Source organism: Thalassophryne amazonica, chromosome 15, assembly GCF_902500255.1.
Source record: "Thalassophryne amazonica chromosome 15, fThaAma1.1, whole genome shotgun sequence".
Lineage (NCBI taxonomy): Eukaryota > Metazoa > Chordata > Actinopteri > Batrachoidiformes > Batrachoididae > Thalassophryne > Thalassophryne amazonica.
Genome location: NC_047117.1, coordinates 53,641,774 through 53,667,110, shown reverse-complemented (window position 1 = coordinate 53,667,110; position 25,337 = coordinate 53,641,774). Strand labels below are relative to the sequence as shown.

General features: G+C 38.7%; 1 protein-coding gene across 1 annotated transcript in view; it reads left to right on the top strand.

The window, feature by feature from the left end:
* Positions 1–25,337, top strand: part of LOC117527125 (zeta-sarcoglycan) — a 1,464,030-nt gene that overhangs the window by 968,982 nt on the left and 469,711 nt on the right. The window contains exon 3 of the mRNA XM_034189309.1: positions 11,733–11,834. Coding sequence (XP_034045200.1) covers positions 11,733–11,834 — 102 coding nt within the window. The remainder of the gene's footprint in view (positions 1–11,732; positions 11,835–25,337) is intronic.

Genomic DNA, 25,337 nt, shown 5'->3' with positions numbered 1-25,337 from the left:
GGAGATGTTATGATGTTAAAGCTTTATTAATGGGCCCTTATCTTGAAATGTGGCACATGATCTGCATGGCAAAATTCATTTAAGTAATCGATTTATTTATTAATTCCAAATTTAATTTAGAATGAACACCCACAGTATATTCTTATTCTCACATACCCATCGGGTGTCCAGAATAAATGGTGCTATTTAAACACTTTTGTTTAGATAATATCTGTACTAATTCATTATTCTATTATTTCACATTGGTTATAAAGTATTTGCTATGCTTAATGGTTATGTTTTGGTGAGTTTGGTCATCTGCATGAGTATGTCTGACAACTGCTCTGAACTGGTTTTATCTGATCAGAAACAAAGGAATTATGTTCTACGTTGTACAACCCCAATTCTAATGAAGTTGGGGCATTGTGTAAAATGTAAATACAAACAAAATACAATGATTTGAAAATCCTCTTCAACCTATATTCATTTGAACACACCACAAAGACAAGATATTTAATGTTCAAACATTAAATATAACATAAATGTTATGCCTGCAACATGTTTCAAAAAAGCTGGTACAGTGGTGTGTTTACCCACGGTGTTACATCACCTTTCCTTGTGACAACACTCAATAAGACTTTGGGAACTGAGGACACTAATTGTTGAAGCTTTGTAGATGGAATTCTTTCCCATTCTTCCTTGATGTACAACTTCAGTTGTTCAATAGTCCGGGGTCTCCTTTGTCATATTTTGCACTTCATAAGTGCCACACATTTCAATGGGCGACAAGTCTGGACTGCAGGCAGGCCAGTCTAGTATGTTGGTTTTCAGCCTTGCCGCTTACTTGTAGAAAGTTCTTCTGAATATATTATGGATTGTAGATGATGGAACCCCTAAATTCCTTGCAACTGAATGTTGAGAAACATTGTTCTTAAACTGTTAGACTATTTTTTCATGCAGTTGTTCACAAAGTGGTGAGCCTCACCCCATCTTTGCTTGCGAATGGCTGAGCCTTTTGGGGATGTTCCTTTTATACCCAATCATGACACTCACAATTAGTGTCCTCAGTTCCCAAACACTTATTGAGTGTTGTTAGAAGGAAAGGTGATGTAACACAGCGGTAAACATACCACTGTCCCAACTTTTTTGAAATGTGTTGCAGGCATCCATTTCAAAATGAGCAAATATTTGCACAAAACAATAACGTTTATCAGTTTGAACATTAAATATCTTGTCTTTGTGGTGTATTCAATTGGATATAGGTTGAAGAGGATTTGCAAATCATTGTATTCTGTTTTTATTTTACAGTTTACACAACATCCCAAATTCATTGGAATTGGGGTTGTATCAAACACACTTGAAACAAGGGAAAAGGGGGTGGAGCTTCCCCTCAGTCTGTGGGAGCCACTAAGATTAGGTTGTGTGACCTAAAAGACACCCACTGTACCACCTATTTTGTTTTGTCAGAAGCATGATGCCGGCCATGTTAACGTCTTTTTCAGGAAATGAAGTCCGTGTGTGTTCTGTGTTTCTGGAGACCCGGGGCTTTCAATAAATTCAACACTGAGGGATACATATTGTTTTGTTCTTTATAAGGGGCAGTATATTACATAAAGAAACATGAGAAATTCCACTTTCAAAAAGGTACATTTTAAACACTGGGTAAATTTATGTGGCCAACTATTACATTTTGCTTTTTCTTGTGCTTTGTATGTTGGGACATAAAGTCAGACAGTTCATACTGACATTCCCAATAGCACAATGTTGAGTTTAGCACAGCCATCTTCTGATGCATCAGTAGGTGGCAGCACTGTTATGGCACCGTCATGTAAAACCACATTACTCAGGAACGTCCTCATTTCTCACTTACTCTTGGATGTAGTTAATCAAACGGTTGTTGAAAGCTGAATTCATGCTCTGAAATTTGACAGTAAGATGACTCAGGTGTTGACGCAAATGTGATATCAATTTACAAGTTGAAATTAAGACAAGAACACAACATGTTACAGTGACACATCAAACACTGAAAATTAACACAAAATTTGCTGTGTGTAGTGCAAGTGCATCTGGTGCATGCTCACCTCCACTGTGTTATTTTAGATATGCATAATCTGTGCACAAAATGGGTTTAATAATGGTATATGGTGTGTCACATGATAACAATCCATCTGCACTAAAAACACCAATTTGTTAGACCAATAGCTTTCACATACAACAAAAAGGGAAGTGAAAACCACAAGTGCATTACTGGACAACATATTCTTTCAAATGATATGACAATCTCAGAGCTATATTTAGTGCATATTTCTTTGAATTTGCACAAAGCACATTTTATGCTTAAAGCTCTGGAACACACATTTGCGTTTTATTTAAGGTTGAGGTTATGCTTCGGTTTAGGGTTACAACAAGTTAAAACAACAACTTACCACTTCATTTTCACTCGGATGATCCTCCAGCTTGGCATCAGTGATGTCATCACTGCCTCTTGGTGGAAAATACATGGGGTATGCACAAATTTCTACATAAATCATACATCCAAATGTGTACAACTTTTCAGGCACGACGGTTTCAAACATTTAATTATTTTCATGACATCACACTTTCACTGGAAGTAGCAATGACACACTGTGTGCTGCTTTGTACCGGTAGAAGATAGGGTCATTTTTGTTTTGTATTACATTTATACATTATCTCCACCAATAAATTCGGGCAGAGGTTATGTTTTCATCCCTGTTTGTTTGTGAACAGCTACTGACAATCTTTCATATATCGTTATGAAACTTTTCACAGAGGATTCATATACTGATAGGCAAGAACTGATTCAATTTTCAAGGTCACAGGTCAAATTGAGGAAAAATCTTGAAAAATTTGAAAAATCAATTGTTTCGCTTTGAATGAATTTTCAAAAATAATTCATTTTTTTCATATTTGCCAGAGTTATGTAGGATGGGGTCCTTTATCGACTGACAGTTTGATCTGGATCTGATCCACATTACAGATGTTGTGACCATTTAAAATTAACATTGAAACACAATTTAATGTAATATTTTACATTACATCTTACAAACATGCCCCAATCTTTCTCATATTTGAAAGTGGAGTGCAGGCTGGCACTTATGTCCTGACAAAGTTCTGGATTGTGGATTTTGTGGACATTTGATTTTAACAGTGAAAAGCCCTTTTGATCTTTTGCATTATATTTTAGCTTATGAAAAGCTACTTCGAACAAGACTGACCTTGAAATTTTTTTGTTGGCAAAGGATTGCCATCTATGAGTGAGGTGATCTAGTTTGGATGCTGTGTACTTATTTTTATTATTCTATGCTGTACAGGTCCATCGCAGTTAGTTTGTTGCTTGGTAATATTTCCTTGTAAGCCCATTTGTTTTCTGTTATTCTCAAGGTTCATGAAGGCATCACATGAGATGTTGCCTGAGGCATGAATGGATTGCATATATTTGGCTACTGTTCTACACTCTACAAAGATTCACATTTGTATCCTGCATAGGCTTTTTTTTTTTTTTCCAGTCGGCAGACGATCAAAGTGGTTCTAAAGAGGAGACACGATGTTTCTGAGCTCAATAACGTGTGTGATTGATGCGACACAGGAGCTCTTAGTAACAGCTTCCAGTTCATTGCATCACCAGTTATACAGCTTCATGGTGGAGTGGCACAGAAAAGGATTTTCTTAAAAGAAGATGTGAAATTTCAGCTGGGGTTTGGCAGATTCAAGTCTACATTTGATCTATTTTCTTGTATGAAAATTCTTCTCCTGCTCCGCTCCACCAGGAAGGTATATATTGGCTGCAACCTGCACAGTTTCTGCAGTCCACGGCCATAGAAGCTTATAACTCCTACACAGGTTTCATGCCTGTCTTGATGGCTTCCCTCACTAGTTTCCTTCTTTCACAGTCACTCCATTTTTGAGAACAGCCTATGCCAGACATATGTTTCCATACAGTACCATCAGACTGCATGATTGATGAATATCAAGTCCAAGACATATTCAATGACATTGAAATGTTTATGGATCCACCACGTGACTCGTCTAAAGGAAACAGTATATGTGTTTATTTGTATGAACAACATATTTAGTTTCTGCAATTATGTGGCCTCTGAACATGTAGTGCAGCAGATAACTGAAACAATCCTTCAAATAGTGATGCAAGAATCAAATTTGGCACAAATACTCTTGACTCACCACTTGAATTTTCAATAGGCAGCCAGGTAGAGGACAATTAAACAATTACACATGGGTCAAAATTTACAAATGCTCCAGTGATATTGAAAACTATACCACGTTATTTGTCTGAACATACAGATTCCAAAAAAGGTATAGTTTGGACCAACCATTACTAAATGTTATGGTGTTAAAAAAAAAACAAAAAAAAAAAACTGCAAGAATGGTGACAAAGGTCAATTTCAGTTTGTACAGCAGTGAAAAGTTAAAGTTGCTTCAACTTTGGCAAAAGATGATGCAAACCTACAAATTTGGTATCATTAAAAGCTTAGGATTTCTACTGGTAGATTACAAAAATAACTGGTAAAGCAAAAATACTGGGACTCACTATGACATATGTCCACTTTCATTGACCTACCCGAGCCAAACGAAATGTCCAATTATCAAATCTGATATTTTTAAGAGTTATCAAATGTCATCTTTTAAGCAGTGGGGCATTATATAGAGTCAACTACGTTTTGAATTACATGCACAGTCCAAAAGTATACCTGATTTGATATATGATACACTGTGACAGTAAAAATACTTACACAAAAATGAGACAATAAGGTTTAGATGTTCATCCATCCATTTTCTATCTTCGCTTACACTAATCAAGGATCGGGGGGGTGGAGCCTGTCCCAGCAGTCAATAGGGCATGAGGCAGGGTACACCTTGGAACAGGATGCCGTCTCATGCAGGGCCACCATACAGTACATCCAGAAAGTATTGACAGTGTTTCACTTTTTCCACATTTTCCAAAATAGGGCAAATTCATTTTTCCCTCAAAATTCTACTTCACAATACCCCATAATGACAACATGATTTTTGACAAATTAAAAAAATAAAATAAGAAATCACATGTACATAAGTATCCAAACCCTTTGTCAATACCTTTTGATGCACCTTTGGCAGCAATACAGCCTCACGTCTTCTTGAATATAATACCACAAGCTTGGTGCACCTATCTTTGGGCAGTTTTGCCCATCCCTTCTCTGCAGCACCTCTGAAGCTCCATCAGGTTGGATGGGGAGCGTCAGTAGGGAGCATCATTTTCACGTCTCCAGAGATGATCAATCTGATTCAGGTCTGGGCTGGCTGGGCCACTCAAGAACATTCACAGAGTTGTCCTGAAGCCACTCCTTCAATATTTTGCCTGTGCTTAGGGCCATTGTCCTACTGAAAGATGAACCGTCACCCCAGTCTGAGATCAAGAGCGCTCTGGAGCGGATTTTCATCCAGGATGTCTCTGTACATTGCTGCATTCATCTTTCCCTCAATCCTGACTAGTCTCCCAGTTTCTGCTGCTGAAAAACATCCCCACGGCATGATGCTGCCACCACCATGCTTCACTGTAGGGATGGTGCCTGGTTCCTCCAAACATGATGCCTGGCATTCACACCAAAGTGTTCAATCTTTGTCCCTGTGACCCTTAAATGGAGTGTGCGGGTATACAAAATGGATCGCTAGATGGTTAGTTTCAGAGGAATAGCACAAATACTGAGGTATTATTGTAAAAAAAAAAAAAAATGCTTGCTATTGCACACACAAAGTTCTTTGTAATACAGCTTGTAGCTTTTTTTCTGTTGTGATTAGAAAACCAAATGTTTGAGTGGAGACCAGTCGCCATCCACAATCCACTGATTCAAGGGAAATGTTGGCAATCTGTTGAAGCAGAAAAGCTTCCAGTTGATCAACAGCAGCAAGCACTAAGTAGAAGTCAAACAAAACATACCTGAATGATTGTCTGTAGTTTTATTTGATGCACCAAATGATGGTTTCATTGGTATTTCAATTGTTCAAGAGGCCCCTAAGAGGGGCCGACTGCAGTTAACATCTTTCAAGCTGTTGGTCAAAGGCACCCTACTATTGAATGCCTTTTGAATTTTAAATTGTCTAATAAAGAGTTTGATTGTCCAAATCAATCATTCCCAAACTTGATAACGTCCACAACGCACTTTAAAATCTAATATCTTCTGGGTCCCACCAAAACCTTTAACCACAGTTTTATTCATCACATAAGACAAGATTAAGTATTTCCATATAAATTACTTTAAGTATGTCAGATAATTAAGATGACACATGAATGAATGAGCATGTGATTAAAGTCTCTTGGCTTGAAGTTAATTTTACAGTTTAAAAGTAATCATAAATATTTCTGGCGCTTTTTATATTTTATTTAAAAATTGAAAATCAGTGGCTTTTGTATTGTTTTTATGAACACTGGATCAATGGGTGTGGCCCACACTTTGGGAATCTCTGGTCTAAAATCTAAGGCCTTAAAACATGCCAGTGTCTTCATCAGTGACATTTCTTGTAGAAAAAAAAGGCTAAATGTCTTCAATTATGTTTTTGCATGGACTGTATGAGATTGCCAGTGTTTTTTCACTGCTCAGACCTTTTTATGACGAGATTACCATTGATATCCAAGCAGTGATGACAGTTTGAGAGCCACAATGAGGCTCGCTGAAGTGTGAAGATACTTTATCATAACTGAAATACATATTTTATTGATGACACAACGCATCAACCTCAACCCACAGACCACAGCAAGAACAAGCCTTTTACAGTAATAAAATACTGACTTGGTCATTCTCACTTCCTTTTTCCTGTCTGTGTGTTTCTGGCATAATTAGACTATATTTTTAAGTGGAGTCATATTATTATATTTATGATCAACACAAATCACATCTGACAGTGGACTGACACTTCCCAAGCATCAGGGAGAGTGTAGGAGAAACACTGAACTTGACAGGTGAAGCCTGACATAACTGCCATCTGTGTTTACCAAATAAGGCTAACTGGCTAATATTGATTCAGGTGTTTGATTAATGCATTCCTTTTGTGACTTGGTGGATGTTTTCATAACTGGTGAGTTGGTTGTGGGATTAAAAATAATGATTGGAAGATTTCTCAGTACCTTTCACCAATCTATGGAAATCTGATAATTAGGGCTTACAGTGCTACATACAAATAAAATAATCCTAATTAATCAAGGGTACTATGTACCAGGGCCAGAGCATGGGGGGGCCCACAACAAACTGGCAATAAATACATTTTTGGTGTTGCATATTATTAATGTCCATACAATTCATGTTGTAAATGAATATATTTGAATGAAGTATAAATGTGCAAAACATAATTCTGCTCTAACAATAATATTGAAAGATCTCTGAGGGCCCTTCCACCCCTGCACAGTTGTACAATAGTTTAGGTCCAGGCTCACAGGCAGCACTCCCCCCCACACACACACATCCAAAACGGGATCTCACAGAAGAGGAGGTGTTTAGCAGTGCTGAAACAACTAATCGATTAATCAATTATTAAAATAGTTGTCAACATAATTTAATCAATTAGTTGTTAAATAACTTTGTTTTGCCGCAAATTTTTTCGTTTCCGTTGGGAAGGTGTCGTAGCACGGACCCACAACAGGGGCGCGCAAATGAACGGACAATGAGTAAGCCAAAGGTAACAATTTAATGTTGTGATAATACACAACGAAATGTATCGTAATTTTCACAGTCAATAAACACAGGTGATGTGTGGGCAGGCTCGAAGATAGAAGACCGCACACTCAGTAATGTACAGTCCAGACAGCGTTAGGAGGGAGCACCTCCAAATCACACACACTCGTGCAGCTCCTGATCTACCACTTATCTGGATGGGGTGCGAGGTGGAAGCCGTCACTGTCACACCAAACGCCAATCCTCCAGACAAGGCAACACTTCAGGAAAACGGCTGCAACAAAAGTTCAGTTGGTTTACACAATGTGTCAGTCCAGCAGAGAAATTACCTTGGTACTGGTAGTCGATTTCTCGGCGGGGAGGTGGAGTTGCAGTCCGGCTTATATAGTGGGTGTAGATGAGTGACAGCTGGAGTAATGAGTGACAGCTGTCACTTCCTCTGGGTCTGGGCGCCCTCTCGTGCTTGGAGCCCGCACTCCAAGCAGGGCGCCCTCTGGTGGTAGTGGGCCAGCAGTACCTCCTCTTCAGCGGCCCACACAACAGTTTCGTCAATATAATCAACGTTTCTGCAGAGCGGCTTTGCTTTGAACCTTGAACCAATCGAAGCAATAGGGGATTAAAGGCCTTGCCCAAGGGCCTTTTTCCAGTCAGGCAGGGATTTGAACCCATGATCTTCTGGACTCAAGCCCAACACCTTAACCACTAGACCATCACCTTTATTTTGCTTATCTTAATTTTTCCCCATTAAAACCCTAAAGAGCATATGCCTGTGAGTAACATTTACCTTTTTATGTTAATCTGACCTGTTATGGTCTTCTGAAACAGTTGATAGATGTATTTTATAACTTAAAAACGGGACCGTGCTAACACGTTAGCATGTCTATGGCGTTTACAATGCTGAAGTTAGCATTAAGCTGTTGCAGCTGTCAGCACATTTGTTTTCTTTATAATAATTCATGGCTCAGCGTTTGTTGTAAAACAGTCAAATGTATTACAAATTGTAATATTTTATTCATTTATTTTTATTTATATATCAATAATAATAATAGAAACAACAATAATAGTAATAATAACTAATAATGCCACAAAGTTTTAGAGAAACAGACAAAAAGAATATGATAAAACAAAACAGAAAAGATTAAACCAACTAAAAAAGAACATAAAAAATATAGAAAATAATTGTTTCCTGTAACACCTAGTAACTCTTAACCTCCACTTCATCCCTGTTTATTAAGTTTAATGACAATTTGTTTCGGTCAACCACATCTAAGCTGTGTTTTTACAACAAGAAAAAAAAAATGCAGTAAACTGCACATTTGTGTCTTTTTCATGAAATATCTTATTAAATATAACATATTACACTTTTCGTCAGGCCTTTAAATACTTTAGTGGACTCTTGATGTAATATGTTGTCAGTGGTTGAGATAGTTGCTGTAGGCATCTAAACCTGATAGAAATCTCTTTGTGGTGTGTCAGTGATGTATGTATGTGCAAAATAAAACAAAACACTACTCCAGGTATGTTTTGACGAGAATATAACATAACTTGATTACAAGGTCAAACGTTGATGTTGTGTGATAAAGGCCTTTTAATAATAACTCACATTAAAGAAATAATGGCAAAACTCACATGTAAGTAAAAAAAACCAAAACAAAACGATAATTCGAAAAAAATAATCGATTGATGAACTGATTAGTAAAATAAAAATAATCGTTAGTTGCAGCCCTGGTGTTTAGGCTGAAATAAAAATATGTCCTTTCCTCAAAAAATCTGGATTTCAAAAAAGAAGAGAAAAAAGGACAGGGAAAGAAAACTAAATTGAGGGAAAGCAGCTGCTAACCAATTATTGAAAAGAGAGGTGAGCTTGAAAGCTAGCTATATAAGAGTGGGGTGGTCTGGGGGACCAAATCGCACACATTTTCTAGAAAAATGGTACGATTTTGGTCCCTCAGACCCCCAACTTTAAAAAGGGTTCTGATTCCCAGGTGTGATCTAAGGTATACATGATTTAGACCTGGTTTGACTACGCATTAGAAATTTGGTGTTTGCGTTAATAAAAAAGAACATAACAGTGGGGGGGGGGGGGGGGGCTTCAATATGGCTAGTACCTAGGGCCTACAATTTGGTGCTACGCCCCTGCCCTGCTGTGGTGCTTCTGCTCGCTCCAAAAACTCTCATAATTGTGAAATAAAGGACAAAAGAGACATAAGTCCTGCTCACAGGCTGCTACCAGATACAGGACATGTTCACATCTTCAAGCTCAAGACATCTCCACGTCACAAGTCCCTGACTGATCATCACGGTGCGAGATATACAGGAGTGAGATGGGAGTGGGACTGATTTTGAGTGGGAGGGATTAGGAGTCATCTTAACAGGAGTGGGACGGGATGGGATTTATTTTTTTACTCCAGTCCGGGATTGGGCAGGATGGGATTTTTTTTTTTCTGGGAGCGGGATGGGACGGGAGTGAAAATCCACTCCCGTGTCATGCTCTATTCCGAACACCTAAGTAAGCTGGGCCAGATGCCTGTAATGGCCTGCTGTAAGTGCGGAGAGTTAAAATTTAGACAGAGTTTATCTGTTGATCAAACCTCAAACAGCTGTCAAATATCACTCCCAAATTCTTGACAGCTGGTTTTACATAATTAGTGAGAGCACCAAAGTTTGCTCTTACCACATTCGGCATGCCAGAATGTTCAAACGCAATGGTCTCAATTTTACTATCATTCAGGTAAAGGAGGTTTTGGGACAGCCACTGCTTTATAACATAACGCAAATGCTTCCATGAGTCCTCATAGGCAGATAGATTGCAGATCACCCACATAGCAGTGAAAGGGACAGGTTGTGCTGGGCTATAATTGAACCCAATGGCAACATGTTGTTGTTGTCCATTCAGCTGCTGCCTATTTTGTTTGGGGTTGCCACAAGCAGATACAGCCAGATCCGCATTGGCATCTGTCACAAGTTTACACTGGATGCCCTTTCCTGACGCAACTCCACTTTTACCTGGAGAACGCACACGCACACAAGCTGCTGGTGTTTCCAAAGAGGTCTCCCATCCAAGTGTACTAACCAGGCCCTGCACTGCTAGCTTCTGAGATCAGGCTTACACAAGAAAATAGAATAGGCCCAAGAGTAGAACCCTGTGGAACTCCACAACACAGAAAAATTTGGCTCAATGGAAATACTGGAGCACAGACTTTTTAGATGGTCTGTTACTACATCAAACACTCAGCAAACCATATTATCTCAGCTATTAATAATAAAATGCTGAAAAGGATAAACATGGTCAAGTCTACAGTAGCAAGTAGCCACTGCTGCTAGCATGGCCATCTGGTACACTAGCATACTGGCTCACTAGCTGTCACTCAAAGTAACCACACCCCTAAAAATTCATAACTTTATGGTGTATAATAGATTAAATTCTTGAGTTATATGAAAATGCATCCCCATACAGCTGTGGGATGAACTGAACCAATTAGCAAACACAAAAAGCAATAAACTGCAGTTTGCCCTGCTAACAAGCTGAATTTTAGGAATGGATAAAATGTCTGGCTGGGGATGGTGCCACAACCTTTTGCCAGTACTGTAAATTAGTAATAGCTAACTCAAAACACTGCTACACAGGTGTTTCTAAACCTTTGCAAAACCTGTATTATGAAACATTGTTCAGGAGTCCACACCAAAAGGTACATGTCATGAGCTGTGATACAAGGGGTCTCAATACTTCACCAATTTGTAAGAAATGTTTACAAATGGTCCATTTGATTTTTTTTTTTTTTTTCGCCCTCTGGAGTTTAAACTTATTTAAACACAGCTGGGATCACACTGTTAAATGGATATTTAAAGGCAAGCAATGTACATTACTTCTGTAAGTTCAGGGTATTTATGTGCTCACTAATACGTACATTGCTTGTCTACAGGAAATATATTTCATTTGTCAAAATGATATCATATTATCAAATTAGTTTTGAGTGTTTCACAGAGTTTGGAATTACATTTTTTTTTTTTTCCCTGAGCAAACAATGATACAGTCTCCCTTTCTTTTTCCTGTCTTTACTTTCTTTTTAGGATGGTATGGGAAACCTTCGGGTGACAAAGGAAGGGGTCAGACTGGAAGGAGTATCTGAATTCCTGTTGCCATTATACGTCAAGGAGATCCAGTCCCGCAGGGTAATAATAATAATGAATTTGTGTGAGTGTGTGTGGTTACTGAAATTCGTATGTGAAGATGCAGTAATGAGCCTTGGTGAAGATAATGTGTGCACATGCCTGGAAATCAGTCTGTTGACATCCTATGCCAGAGATTATGTGATCACCAGCATTGGTTTGTTAATGTTTTCTTACTTGGTTATTGTGAGCTTGATTATACACAAACTAATGAACACATTTTCATGAAACAATGAACAATGTAGAGCTCCAAATACTCTATTTCAGTGAGGATCAGTATCAAGGGGCAGATCTTGATTTAAATCCTGAAAGCTGATTATTGGTCCTAATTGCATTGATCCTAAAATCTGGATCAAATAACAGCACTCTACATTAAACGTCACTGGTGAGGATCAAAGAATAGGAATCAAGATTAATACAATGAATAGGACAAAAGATCAATAGGCTCTAAGATCAATATGTAATTATTGGTCAGGTTCAAATGTCAATGATCGGGATCAAAGTTCATTGATTGGGAACACATATCAGTCATCAGAACCAAAAGTCAGCAATCATCATCAAAGCACAATTATTGTGTTGGCTGGTCAACTGAATAAAATTCAGTAATCAACATCAGTTTTCAGCACTTGGGATAAAATATCAGTAATCAGGACATCAATGTTCATCGATCAGATCAGGATCAAAATTTAGAAGCAAGGGACCAAAATCAGGAACATGATCAAGGACTAATTGATTGCAGTGATTTGATTTAAGTTCAGCACTTGAGATCAAATATAAGTAATTGGGATCAAGTTCAGCAATCAGCATCGATGGTTAGCTTTCAGGATCAAAGATCAATAATCAGAATGTCACAGGTCAGTGCCCCTTGTTTGTGAATACTGAGTACAAGTTGGGTTCACTTCTGCACTAATAGATGTGTTGTTCTAAAAATTTGGTGTTAAGGTGCAGTGCTGGTGCAGATGTACCCTCCGGAAAAGTCAAGTAGCACATCACAGGACCATGAGAGAATTAAAAACAAAACATCAAAATAAATGTAATTTGGTGAGGAAAGGTTTACTAACCTTGAATGGATAAAACTGTTATCTTTTACACTTCTTTTTAATGTATGTGTGCTGTGATGGTGGTACTTTAAAAGCTGAGTAGAATGTTTGGAGTTTCTTGGTTTCTGATTGTTCTAGACCAAGGCTAAAAGCCAGCCTTTCAGTGATTTGCTAGTTGCATCAGGCAGTGGAAGTGCATCAGTTTGCAGTGAAAGTGTCACCTTATTAAGATATTCACTTACTTGGCAGTAATATTTGTGTCTCTGAGACCTTGGCCTTTAAAATAGACACCTGGAAAGAGCTGATGGGGTCATGAGGTCCCTGGACAGAGATGTTTGGGGATGCCAATGACTTTGCAGAAGAAAGAAAGTGTACTTCTTTTGGACCTGGTTCTTTCTGGCTTACTCTTTAGTTGTGAGACTTGGATGCTAACCAGTGACCTAAGGTTGTTTTGTGTACTAGGTATTTGTGGATGATCATTCAGTACCATTGGGATTACATTATGTGGAATGAAAGGTTAATTCAGGAGACCCAAATGAAGTATAATGCTTGCATTGTGAGGGGATGTTGGGTACAACATGTTGGACATGTGCCACAGCTCTCTGGACATGATCCAGGATACAGGTGCCTCAATACTGAGGCCTCAGTAAGTGGGAAATGTCAAAGAAACACTCATGTTTCACTTGCCTGAAACAGATGTCATCTTTTGGGAGGTGGGTCTGAGCCAGTTTTCTTATTCTGGATGTTTCCTTCTACGGGCAGTTCCATTGAGGCAGTGTCTGAATTCAGGCGCCGTATCCTTTGAAGGCTGCATTCTTTGAAGGTCTGGCCTTCCAACAACACAGAGGCCAAACCAACCATTCTGAAATGAGACTATCTAGTCCACAGAGCATTTTGTAATTGCATCATTAGCTTATCCCGGCCCTACCCTTTGTCACCTAGCAACATTGACAGCTGCATAACACATAGTTTAGTAAATTTTTTCAATAGTTTTTTCAAACTTTTAAATATTATGTATTTACAATTGTACATATAGCGTGCAAAATTGCCTTTTTGGTTTTTGAATTTTGTCTTGCCACAATTGCACAATGATGACTCATGGCATTGTTTGGCCAACAAAGGAAACACCTGATGTACCCTTCATTTTTTTTTTGGCGAAAGAAGGTTGTATTCACTGGCCACATTCCAAGGAGCCTTCAAAATGGGACAACCTAGTCGCGATACTATGACTCATGCTATCGACAAATGTGGCCATCCATGCAACCCCTGAATTGAGATACAGCCAGTGTGGTGTATACAGTGATGCACAGCACTAGCCCATGCTCCCAGACCTGACCTGACTGGTTGTGGCCAGACCAATAGCCAGCAGTGGAATAGAAAGAAAACATCAAAAGCTTTTATGGATTCATCTATATTTCTAACAATAACAGTAAATGGGATGATCATGATGGTGATGATGATAATGAAGGACATAAATGTGTCATTGTGAAAACATTATGGGGGGCAGCAGACAACAGTAATACAAAAAGGAATAGAAGGATTGTGAAGATCAACCACAAGAACAGAAAGGCATGTGAGAGGGGAAATAACTGAAACTAGAGCACCTCGCTCGTAGAGCGCAAACCTCCGCCAACACTAGTTTCCAATTGCACACATTTTACCCTGGAAACAAATTCAAGGTCAAACTCCTCTTCAGAAGCTAAAATATAATACAAAATATAGATTGAAAGGATTTTTCAATGTTAAAAACAATCAAATATCTGCTAAATCCGCAATACGGATGAGATGTGGTTCAAACAGCCCATTCATTGAAAGTGATTGAGGCACTTTGACATATAAAGAAAAATGTACATTAAATAGGCTTTTCAATATTAAATTCAAATGTCCACAAAATCCGCAACTCAAACTTTGTCAGGTGATAGTGAGTGCCAGTTTGCGCCTCACTTTCAAATATGAGAGTGATTGGTGCACGTTTAATTAAGATTTAATGTAAAATATACATTAAATGGGCTTTTCAATGTTATATTTAAATAGCCACAAAATCTGTAATCTTTATCAGATCTGGATCAAAGTTTGTCAGTCGATAAAGGATACCATCTGACATAATGCTCTCAAACATGAAAGTAAATTGATCTTTTTTGGCAGTTATGAATTTTTGAAAACTCATTCAGTGTTAAAGATAGGGATTTTTCATGACTTTGCCATTTGACCTAAGACCTTGAAAATGTAATCACTTCTTGCCAATCAGGATATGAATTTTCAGTAAAAATTTCATAATATATAAAAATTGCAGGCTCCAGGCTGTTCACAAACAGACAAACAAACACACAGGGAAGATAACATAACCTCAGCCAACTCTGTTGGCAGAGGGAATAATTATGCCTGAAAGGAGAAAGAAATGTGATGAGGTGAAACCACGAGTTGGAAGCGGTAGAATGGAGCATGCATAGATAGGAAGTAAGGTGAGAAGTAGAGCAAAGAGACAAGTTGGAGTATAACTGGGCTGATGAGGAGATCAAAGCAGCATCAAACAAAAATGCTTGTGTAGAAAAGGTATTGGGTGGAATATTTAAGAGAAAATCAGCTTCAGACCACTCAACCTATGGACTGAAGGTATGATGAACCAGACAGCTATCAAAACCATTTAAATCAAGGAGGAATCTGTAGCTGGAGTTCTTTTTTAAAAGTTTGATATTCACTGCTGTCACTGCCTATGTTTTGTTTAGGTCCCACACACCTCCTTTAATCAGCTGCAGAAATTAAAATAACTCCAAGTTTGCCATGTTAGAGTAATAAAGGAATCAAGTTATTTAGCACATTCCTCAAAGGCCTCACATTTTATCTTTCTGGGAGCTTCCAAGCAGTGCCGATGTTACAAAGATCAATTTTAAGAGTGAAGAGTGTTTAAGCAATTTTGCAAATATAAATTTTACATGTTCCCATAGAAATCACACATGAATGCTTGAAAAGCCTTTCAATGTGAACTGTCCATGGTGCTGATCAGACATGCAAATCCTATTAGTATGGGTCCTTGAACCCTCTGTGGTCCAGGGTATAATTGTCTGTTTTTGACTGCCTTTGGTTTTACATTTATAATTTACTTTTAAAAACTGTTTACTTTGCTTTGTTTGGTGTCATTTTTTTCCAGCACAATGGACCGAAATTCACACCAAAAGCCACATTTTCATGACACCATTCATAGGTTGAATGGAGGCAAGGGTCCTAGCCAACTCAGTGATATAGTCTGTGCATATTAACACTGGATCCAAGCACACTGCTTCACAGATCTAGCTGTTTTTGCTTGTAGCTTCCTTTAATCCAGTAAGTAGAGTTCCTCAGTCACAAGTACATGAACCCCATGAGCTCTTGCTGACAGATCTAATGTAAGGAAAATGTACAATAGCTGCTGTGTTCATCAGAAATACTTTTTCATTTTGAGACTTGATTATCCTTCTGAGACTGCTGTCTGCTGACCACTTCTACTGGTTTGAACACCTGATTGTTCTTGTCAGATGAATCACAGAGCATCCTGTATAACTTTCCTCCCTTGAATTTCTCAGTCAGTGAAGAGAGATGGAACTGTAACTTTACAGATTGGCTATAAAGATCTGCTGGGGCAAACATTGAAGGAACATCCAGTGATCTTTGAAGCACTTTGCTGCAGCTAGAGTACTAACGGGGACTAGAAGGAGAGAGCATATCTCACCCATATTGGCCTCTCTTCATTGGCTTCCTGTTAATTCTAGAATAGAATTTAAAATTCTTCTTCTTACTTATAAGGTTTTGAATAATCAGGTCCCATCTTATCTTAGGGACCTTGTAGTACCATATCACCCCAATAGAGCGCTTCGCTCTCAGACTGCAGGCTTACTTGTAGTTCCTAGGGTTTGTAAGAGTAGAATGGGAGGCAGAGCCTTCAGCTTTCAGGCTCCTCTCCTGTGGAACCAGCTCCCAATTCAGATCAGGGAGACAGACACCCCTCTCTACTTTTAAGTTAGGCTTAAAACTTTCCTTTTTGCTAAAGCTTATAGTTAGGGCTGGATCAGGTGACCCTGAACCATCCCTTAGTTATGCTGCTATAGACGTAGACTGCTGGGGGGTTCCCATGATGCACTGTTTCTTTCTCTTTTTGCTCTGTATGCACCACTCTGCATTTAATCATTAGTGATCGATCTCTGCTCCCCTCCACAGCATGTCTTTTTCCTGGTTCTCTCCCTCAGCCCCAACCAGTCCTAGCAGAAGACTGCCCCTCCCTGAGCCTGGTTCTGCTGGAGGTTTCTTCCTGTTAAAAGGGAGTTTTTCCTTCCCACTGTAGCCAAGTGCTTGCTCACAGGGGGTCGTTTTGACCGTTGGGGTTTTACATAATTATTGTATGGCCTTGCCTTACAATATAAAGCGCCTTGGGGCAACTGTTTGTTGTGATTTGGCGCTATATAAAAAACTGATTGATTGATTGATTGACTTTGTTGATCAGACACTGGTTGATTTTTTAACTACGATAGTGTCACTTCATAAATCTGCAGGGGCCAGGATAGAAGACCTAAGGTTTAGAAGACCTAAACAATTTTAATTTTCCAGGCCTTCTGATAACACTGGTCAATGTGATTTTTATTGCATGGAGGTTTTCAATGGATTTTGGGTCATTTGGGGGCACTGAATCCCAATCTGGTGCTAGTTTTTGCCCATCACATCACATTTTGAGATATGCAAACATATTTGTTGTATCAAACATTGAAGTAAGAGCTGCCATCTGACACACCTCTTCTGTGCCATTAACAATATTATGGCTCTTGTTCACATTTCACTACCCTGGTTTAAAAACTAGGCATTTGAAGCTGCTTTTGTGCATGATTAGTGGCATCAAACACGTGAGTGCATGAGCAACTTTGGCACAATCCATCAATACAGAACATGCAGATTGCAAACAACGGAATGTGATAGAGGAAATCTGAGCTCAGATTCAGCAGCCCAGAATACCCTAAATCAGTTATCAAAGTCCATGCAAGCAAATAATAATAATAATAATACAAATTGTTGAGCAGTGTTATCAAGGATGTCTGTTTTATTGATGGTTTATAAGCTTTTAAAGGCATTGTCTTGATTGCTGTGCCTCAGTGGCAGTCAGGAAGGGGGATGCTACACCAGTAACTAAAGCTCTTAACTTGCTCTTCTCTCACTGTGGGGTATGAGGTTGCCACTAATGTAAAAAGGAATTTTCTTGATGGTGCCTTTGAGAATGAACAGCTTCTGTCTTTTCCTGGGCTGAACCCTCATCCAGTACAATTGATAATATCATGGATCCTTTGAAAGAGGACTTCCATTCCATAACTGTTGTCTCTGTGGATGGTTGCCATTCAGGACCCAAAGCTGTTCTGTGTTGCGGGGAATGCAGTGAAACACGGTGCCAGCACATACTTAGAGACTTGCATAACTGGGCAAGTGTGACATTGTTCATGAAATTCTTTATTGGTGGCAGAACCATATCTCCCTCTAATATCATTGTTTATGTGGCATGATTTCCACACACATCACAAAGGAATGCAGAGATGGTGCACTCTAAAAAAGAATGCACTGTTCAAATAAGAAAATAAATAACAGTTTGCATGGATATTTTAATGTGCAATATTTTCTGGAGTATAAGTTACACATTTTTACTGTATAATCAACTCTTCAATTTTGGAATTTTTGTTCATGTTGTAGTGTATTTTTATTATTAGCATTTATTCTTTAATATGTATATGCTGCAGACATGTCATTTAGGTCCTTCAGACTTTTTTTGAGTAAATGCTTGAGGGGAGCATTAGCATGGCTAAAACCTTTCAGCATCTGGGGGAGGTCCCCTCCAGACTCCATGCATTTTTTTTTATGCCTGGAAGCTCCTCACCGTATAACCATATCATTTAGGTCCTTCAGACTTTTTTTTTTTGTAAGTAAAATGGTTCTTGGGATCATGAGCATGACTAAAACCTTTCAGCTTCTGGGTGAGCTCTGCCTGCCCAGACACCCCGCCTTTCTAAACATTTGTCTTTTTTGCCTTTCAGCTTTTGTGGGGGCTCCACTCTTCCCAGACCCCCCACCTTTTTAAGCATTTTTCTTTAGTTCCCTTTCAGCTTCGGGGGTCTTCACCCAACAGACCCCCCTGATTACAGTCCTCTTAACCCCCTGCCACTTTAAGCTTTTTAATGTAGATGTAAATTAATATTCCAAGTTTTCAGCTAGTTGACAGTAGGGCTCTACAATATGGCCAAATTATCATATCTCAATAATGTCATATCAATATGATCTACAATATGACAATGATATCACACAAAGTCCAGCAACACAGAAAATTAAACATTTTTAAACAAGACAGTAATAATACCACACTCATTTTGCACTAATCATAAGGTTAGGATACTGTGCCCTCCAGTGTTGGAACACTTGGTATTTTACACATTTTAATTTCTTTGTGCCATTTCAAACATAAATACATAAAAATAAAGAATAAAAATTTCAAAAATTATCTTCCACAAACTCAAACTGACAGCAAATCTCTAAAACTTGATAATACCTGCCAATAATAATCAGTTTTATTTCCAGTTTTCTTCAGACAAGTCAGGGGATGGAAACATGAACATTTAAAAGTCACTGAATATGTCTTGGACTTTATTTACATCATTTATGAATAAATACAAAAGTTTCTTTCACCAAAACATCAAATCGAGGCTTGCATCTCAGATGTACTTTCCGGCAAATTGTAGCTGAATGTTTAGGTCTTCTTTTAAAAAAAAAAATCCTCCTCTACACCACTTCATCAGGAAGATAAATATATATAGCTATATATTTTTTATTAATTTAAATGACATTGCAGACATTTGCTTTCAGTTTAAGGAAGATAACTTTAGATTTATTTATTGATTTGTATTTGAAAGAGCATTAACAAATTAAAATGTGTGAAATACCAAGTGTTCCAATACTTTTGATTGCAGTTGAAAAACACTCCATGGCATGTGTATTTCTAAGTGAAATGCATCATCCCGGTGTCACTCAGAGAGCAAAATTAAGAGGCTATTTAAGTCCTTCAGACAGCAAAATTAAGGTTATTTAATCAGCAGCTGCCTGTTCGTTTAAAAATCACTGGAGACAAACTCATATATAAGGCAACCTGAATTAAAGGAGAAATGTCACTTTTAACAACCTAGACCTCATTTCTGGCATAAACTATGGTTGCTTACTTAACAAAATAACTTTGGTGTCATTATTAGTCCATGGTTCAAACGACAAACATTTTTCTTCTTCTACTATGGTGGATTAGAACCTTTTGTGGTAAACATCATCAACTACTGGACAGGAGGAATCTAGCAGTCAGTCTGACTCACTGATTTCAAAATGCAGCTCTTTTCACCCAGATGTGTGATGAGACATGTCAATCATCTGTGTCCAATCAAATTTCAGGGGAGTCCAGTCTAACCCTGGCCTCCACTCTAGCTCCACCTATGCCAGCAAGTGTTCAACATTTGACATTTCTTGTTTCACTGTGGTCTCAAACTTTGGCACTTCCTGTTTCAGTTTGAACTTGCCACTGAGTTCCCGCGAGATTCAATGAGATCTCAATTGTCAATCCAGGAAGTGTCGATCCAAGAAGTGTCTGACATTTGACATTTCCTGTTTCACTGTGGACTCAAAATTTGGCACTTCCTGTTTGGGACTCCCTGTACCATAGAGCGAGCTTCACGCCAATGCGCAGCGCATCGCTCGAATTACTGGAATTTATTTTTAGTGCTTTGATTCTTGGGGGAAAAACTAAATAAATAGTTGTAAAATTATTTTTTATGAAAACTGCATGAGTCACTGGACCTCCCAAACAAAATAAAAAAGTGTGACTTATCCTCTGGAGAACAAGGTAGTTCCTACTCAGCCATGACTGTGAACACAAGTTTAACAAATAATTTAGTGAAGTAGATTAGTGTGCTTCATTTGCTTTATCTTGTACAAATTAATTACATTGAACCAACTTGTTTTGGTTTTATTAGGTAGCCAAATGATTCCATTTAAAATGATTGTAACTTTATTTTATCTCCATTGTGCTCAGAAATGTCCATGCATATTATTAATTTAATTTAAAAACTGTTTTTTTTTGTTTTTGTTGTTGTTGTTGTTTTTTTATTGTGAACCATTTTCTGACAATTTTATAAGTTTTGGAATTGTTATGTTTTGTGAGCTACTCTAGTCCAAGTAAAATAAGAATAAATTATAAAACTGAAATGAAATGACTTCCTGTAATGATAGGTGAGAGCTACAATCTGATTTCTATGATAAAAATCATAATTTTTTATTTATTTTCAGTGTATCTTATTCAGCTCCTGATGAGTGCAGTTACTTGGTGGGCTGTGTTGGAGAAAGAGATTCCCCACATTCTCACATTAGAATTTCTCATCTGAAAGGTGACATTAATGGCATTTTCAGGTAGCAAACATTTCTCACCACCCAGTTATTTCCCGTGAGACACATTAATGCAGGATCCCATCAAAATGATGAGTCAATTTCATCCAGCATATTCATCCCAGGTAGAGGCAGAGAGTTATAATCTCTTGTATGATTTTAAATTTTAGAATGAGCTAAGTGATGTTCCAGATGTTGATGTGTTGACTCTTTTCACTCTGTGTATTTATATGTGTTGATTTGCAGTCACAGCTGAATGTTTTCCTCTGTTTTTTGAAGAAATTTGTGTTTTGTTTGGAAAATGGTGCAGGTTTGTGTGTGTGTGTGTGTGTGTGTGTGAGGCTGCAGTGCCTCTGAACATTAAGCAGCCTGCCCTCACATTTTCTGAACAGCAGGCCTGCTCTTATTTTGATATTCACAGCACTTTTCCTGTGATGTTTTTCACATCAGAGGAGGGTGCTGAATCAGAAGTATTCACTAAACTCCTCGAGGACATAATCAAGTGTTTGTTGTGTGGAGAGACACTGAAATGGTCAGAAACGTAGAGAAAAGGGGAGAAAATAGGAATTCTAAATGTTTAGCTTTTAATTAAGAACAGGATATAATTAAGAACAAAATTTAAATTGAAGACACACTAACCAGGAATCCAGCACCGGGGTATCCAAGTGGTTCCAGAACGGGTGCAGGGTGCAGGTTTTCTTTGCAACCACCCGCTCCACCAGGTGATTTCACTGATTAACATCACTTTGAGCAGATGGAATCAGTTAATCAGTGAAATCACCCGGTGGAGTGGGATATTGCAAAGAAAATCTGCACTCTCTCGACCCTTTCTGGAACCAGTTGAATACCCCTGGCCTGCACCGAGGATTACAAAAATGTGAACCCATTTGTTTTTCATTAAATTTACTCTTTGATCATTTTTGTCCTCAAATGAGATCAGACCGGCCACGTTATAAAAATCCAAATAATGTATCTTGAATGAAACAGGGTCTTTGAATTATACTGTATGTTGACCTTGTTATTTGACCTTTGAGGCTGTTTGATGACAATGACCTTGGCCTCAGTAACTCATGTTTGGCTCAAAATTTTCCAGATATGCACAAAATAAAAGAAAATTTCAAAATTTTGACCTTTACCTATGACCTCCTATATAAATAGGTCAAGAGTCACTTCGTTACAAAGTTAGAGCACAGATAAACAGGCTTTGACCTTAACCTTTGACCATATTCATCAATCAGAGAGAAGGTATGGACATTTACCTCAATGGATCCAAAAAAATCAATGCCAAACATTTATTTCAAAGGAAAAACAGACCCAAGCCTTGACCCATGACCTCGTCCATCAAAGCTAGATTAGGTGGAAATATTCCCTGGATGCAGGTTGAAAATCAATGTCAAAGGTCAATCACATCAAACCTTAGAGCTCAAACATACTTTGACCTTGATCTTTTATTTTGACCGACAGTATAATCTTGACTTTCAGTTGCAGACAAAATGGGGATCATTATGAAGGTGCATGATAAAAAAAAATCCAGGTTAATAAGCACAAAAGTAGCAGCACAGAGAAAGAACCACAAACGTCTTGCTTGACCTTCCCTGTTCATGTATTCAGTAAAGTCATGTAAAAACATAACTCCACACATTAAAGGTTTACTTGTATAGGTAGCTTTTGTGTGTGTGTGTGTGTGTGTGTGTGTGTGTGTGTGTGTTTGCCTTTGTCACATAGTGATGAATATTTATTTGGACATTAACAGTAAAGTATTCTCCATTCTATTTTGTGAAAGACATCTAGCCAATGGAATAAAAATGTTTTGTGTCTTAATTTAAAAATTTCAACAAAATGTGTGTTGTTTGGGACATCACCTTAGGACTGTGAGTACTGTCTATGATTGTAGTATAGTATACAGTACATCCAGAAAGTATTCACAGTGCTTCACTTTTTCCAGATTTTGTAATGTTGCAGCCTTAATCCAAAATGGATGAAATCCATTTTTTTTTCTGAAAATTCTACACAGTAATGCATAATGACAATGTGATTTAGATTTTTGCAAAGTTCATAAAAAATAATCTAAGAAATCACATGTACGTAAGTATTCACAACATTTGCGATGACCATCCTTGACATGTTCCTACAGCTTAGTTGGAGTCCACCTGGGGTAAATTCAGTTGATTGGACATTATTTACAAAGGCACACACCTACACCTGTCTACATATAAGGTCCCACAGTTGACAGTGCATGTCAGAGCACAAACCAAGCATAAAGTCAAAGGAATTGTCTGTAGACCTCAGACAGAATTGTCTCAAGGCACAAATTTGGGGAAGGGTACAGAAACATTTCTGCTGCTTTGAATGTCTCATTGAGCACAGTGGCCTCCATCATCAGTATATGGAAGAAGCTTGGATCCACCAGGACTCTTCCTAGAGCTGGCTGCCCATCTAAACTAGGCGATTGGGGAGAAGGACATTTGTCAGGGAGGTGACCAAGAACCCAATGGTCACTCTGTCAGAGCTCCAGCATTCCTCTGTGAAGAAAGAGAACCTTCCAGATGGACAACCATCTCTGCAGGAATTCACCAATCATGCCTGTATGAGACAAAGAATCAGCTCCTTCAAAATGGTGCTGCGGATGGCCACCTCTGCACTGCGCTCTCTCGTACTTTATGCATTTATTGTTTTATTTTGTTTTTTTGTGTGTGTGCTTTATTCCTCTTCCTTGGACTGTTATACCAGGGAATAACTCATAAACATTGGACTGTCATCTGTTGGAACATTTTTGCTGGTTTTCACTGAACCAAGGAGTTTTACAGATGTTTTGTTTGGAAGAGCATCAGCTCTATATGGAGTTTACCGTAGATGCTGTCGGGGGAAGTGAGCAGGTGCACTCATTTTCATTTCATTTATACAGCACCAAATCACAACAAACCTGCCTCAAGGCCCTTCACACAAGTAAGTTCTAACCTTACCAACCACTACAGACCCAAAGGAGTGACCCACTGCTTAGGCCATTCTAACAGTTACAAGGTTTTTCAAAGTTTTACAAAGCTAAAGAAACAGGAAATCAAAACAAAGTAACTCCCTTCGGCTGCTCCCTTGTTTGCCCTTGGGGTCGCCACAGCAAATCCAAGGTGGATCTGCATGTTGAATTGGCACAGGTTTTACACCGGATGCAACTCCACTTCACATGGAGAAATGTGGCAGGGATGGGATTTGAACCGGGAATCTTCTGCACTGACAACCAACCTCTACACAACCAAGCGCACTAACCACTTGGCCACCACCCCTGCAGAAAACAAACAAACAACATAATAATATAAAGAAGATGAGAAGGTGATGCAGGCATTAGCACCACAGGCGGGGTTCATCTGGCATTCCTCACGCTGTCAGTGGGCCTGTTCTGGTGACAGGGCCAACCTCAAATGCAGACCACAAAATGCAGCACCTGCCTCAGGCCCTGCATCTCACGATCAGTCCATCTCCCTGCCGTTTGGATCTATCAGTCTTGTCCTTGGCGTCTTGTAGGGTAGGGAAGCAGTCACACAGGAAACCCTCAAAACCAGATTAGGTAGTTTTCAGCACTTTCATGTCTTTCTTGTCTTTCAGCCCACTATGAATTGGCAAGCAATGGTGGACTGCTAATTATCAAGGATAACGTTTTTGTTAGTGGATTATCTTTTCAGCTAACCTTGAAAACCATCAGCGGACAAATTAGTTTAGTTAGTAACAGTGAAAAACATTTATAAACCCTGTTGGTTCCTGTCTGCTATGTATTTTGCAACAGCAAAACAGCTGAGAGAAGCTGAGCTCAACCAGAAAAAAAGCAGAATCAGTCAGTCAGAAAACCTACACCTGGACATCCCTTTCCCTCTCCCCTCTGCAACCCCACCCAACATCTGGGAAGAGGATCTGTGCCAGCAGTTTCACTGACAAAAGATCAAGAACACTCCAGGACTTGATGGTGTCTGTCTCATGTCTGGGAGCCTGCACTGACTTGTTGCCCATCTCCGCCAACAGATCTCTGGAGCTGTGCGAGGTCCCATCCTGCTTC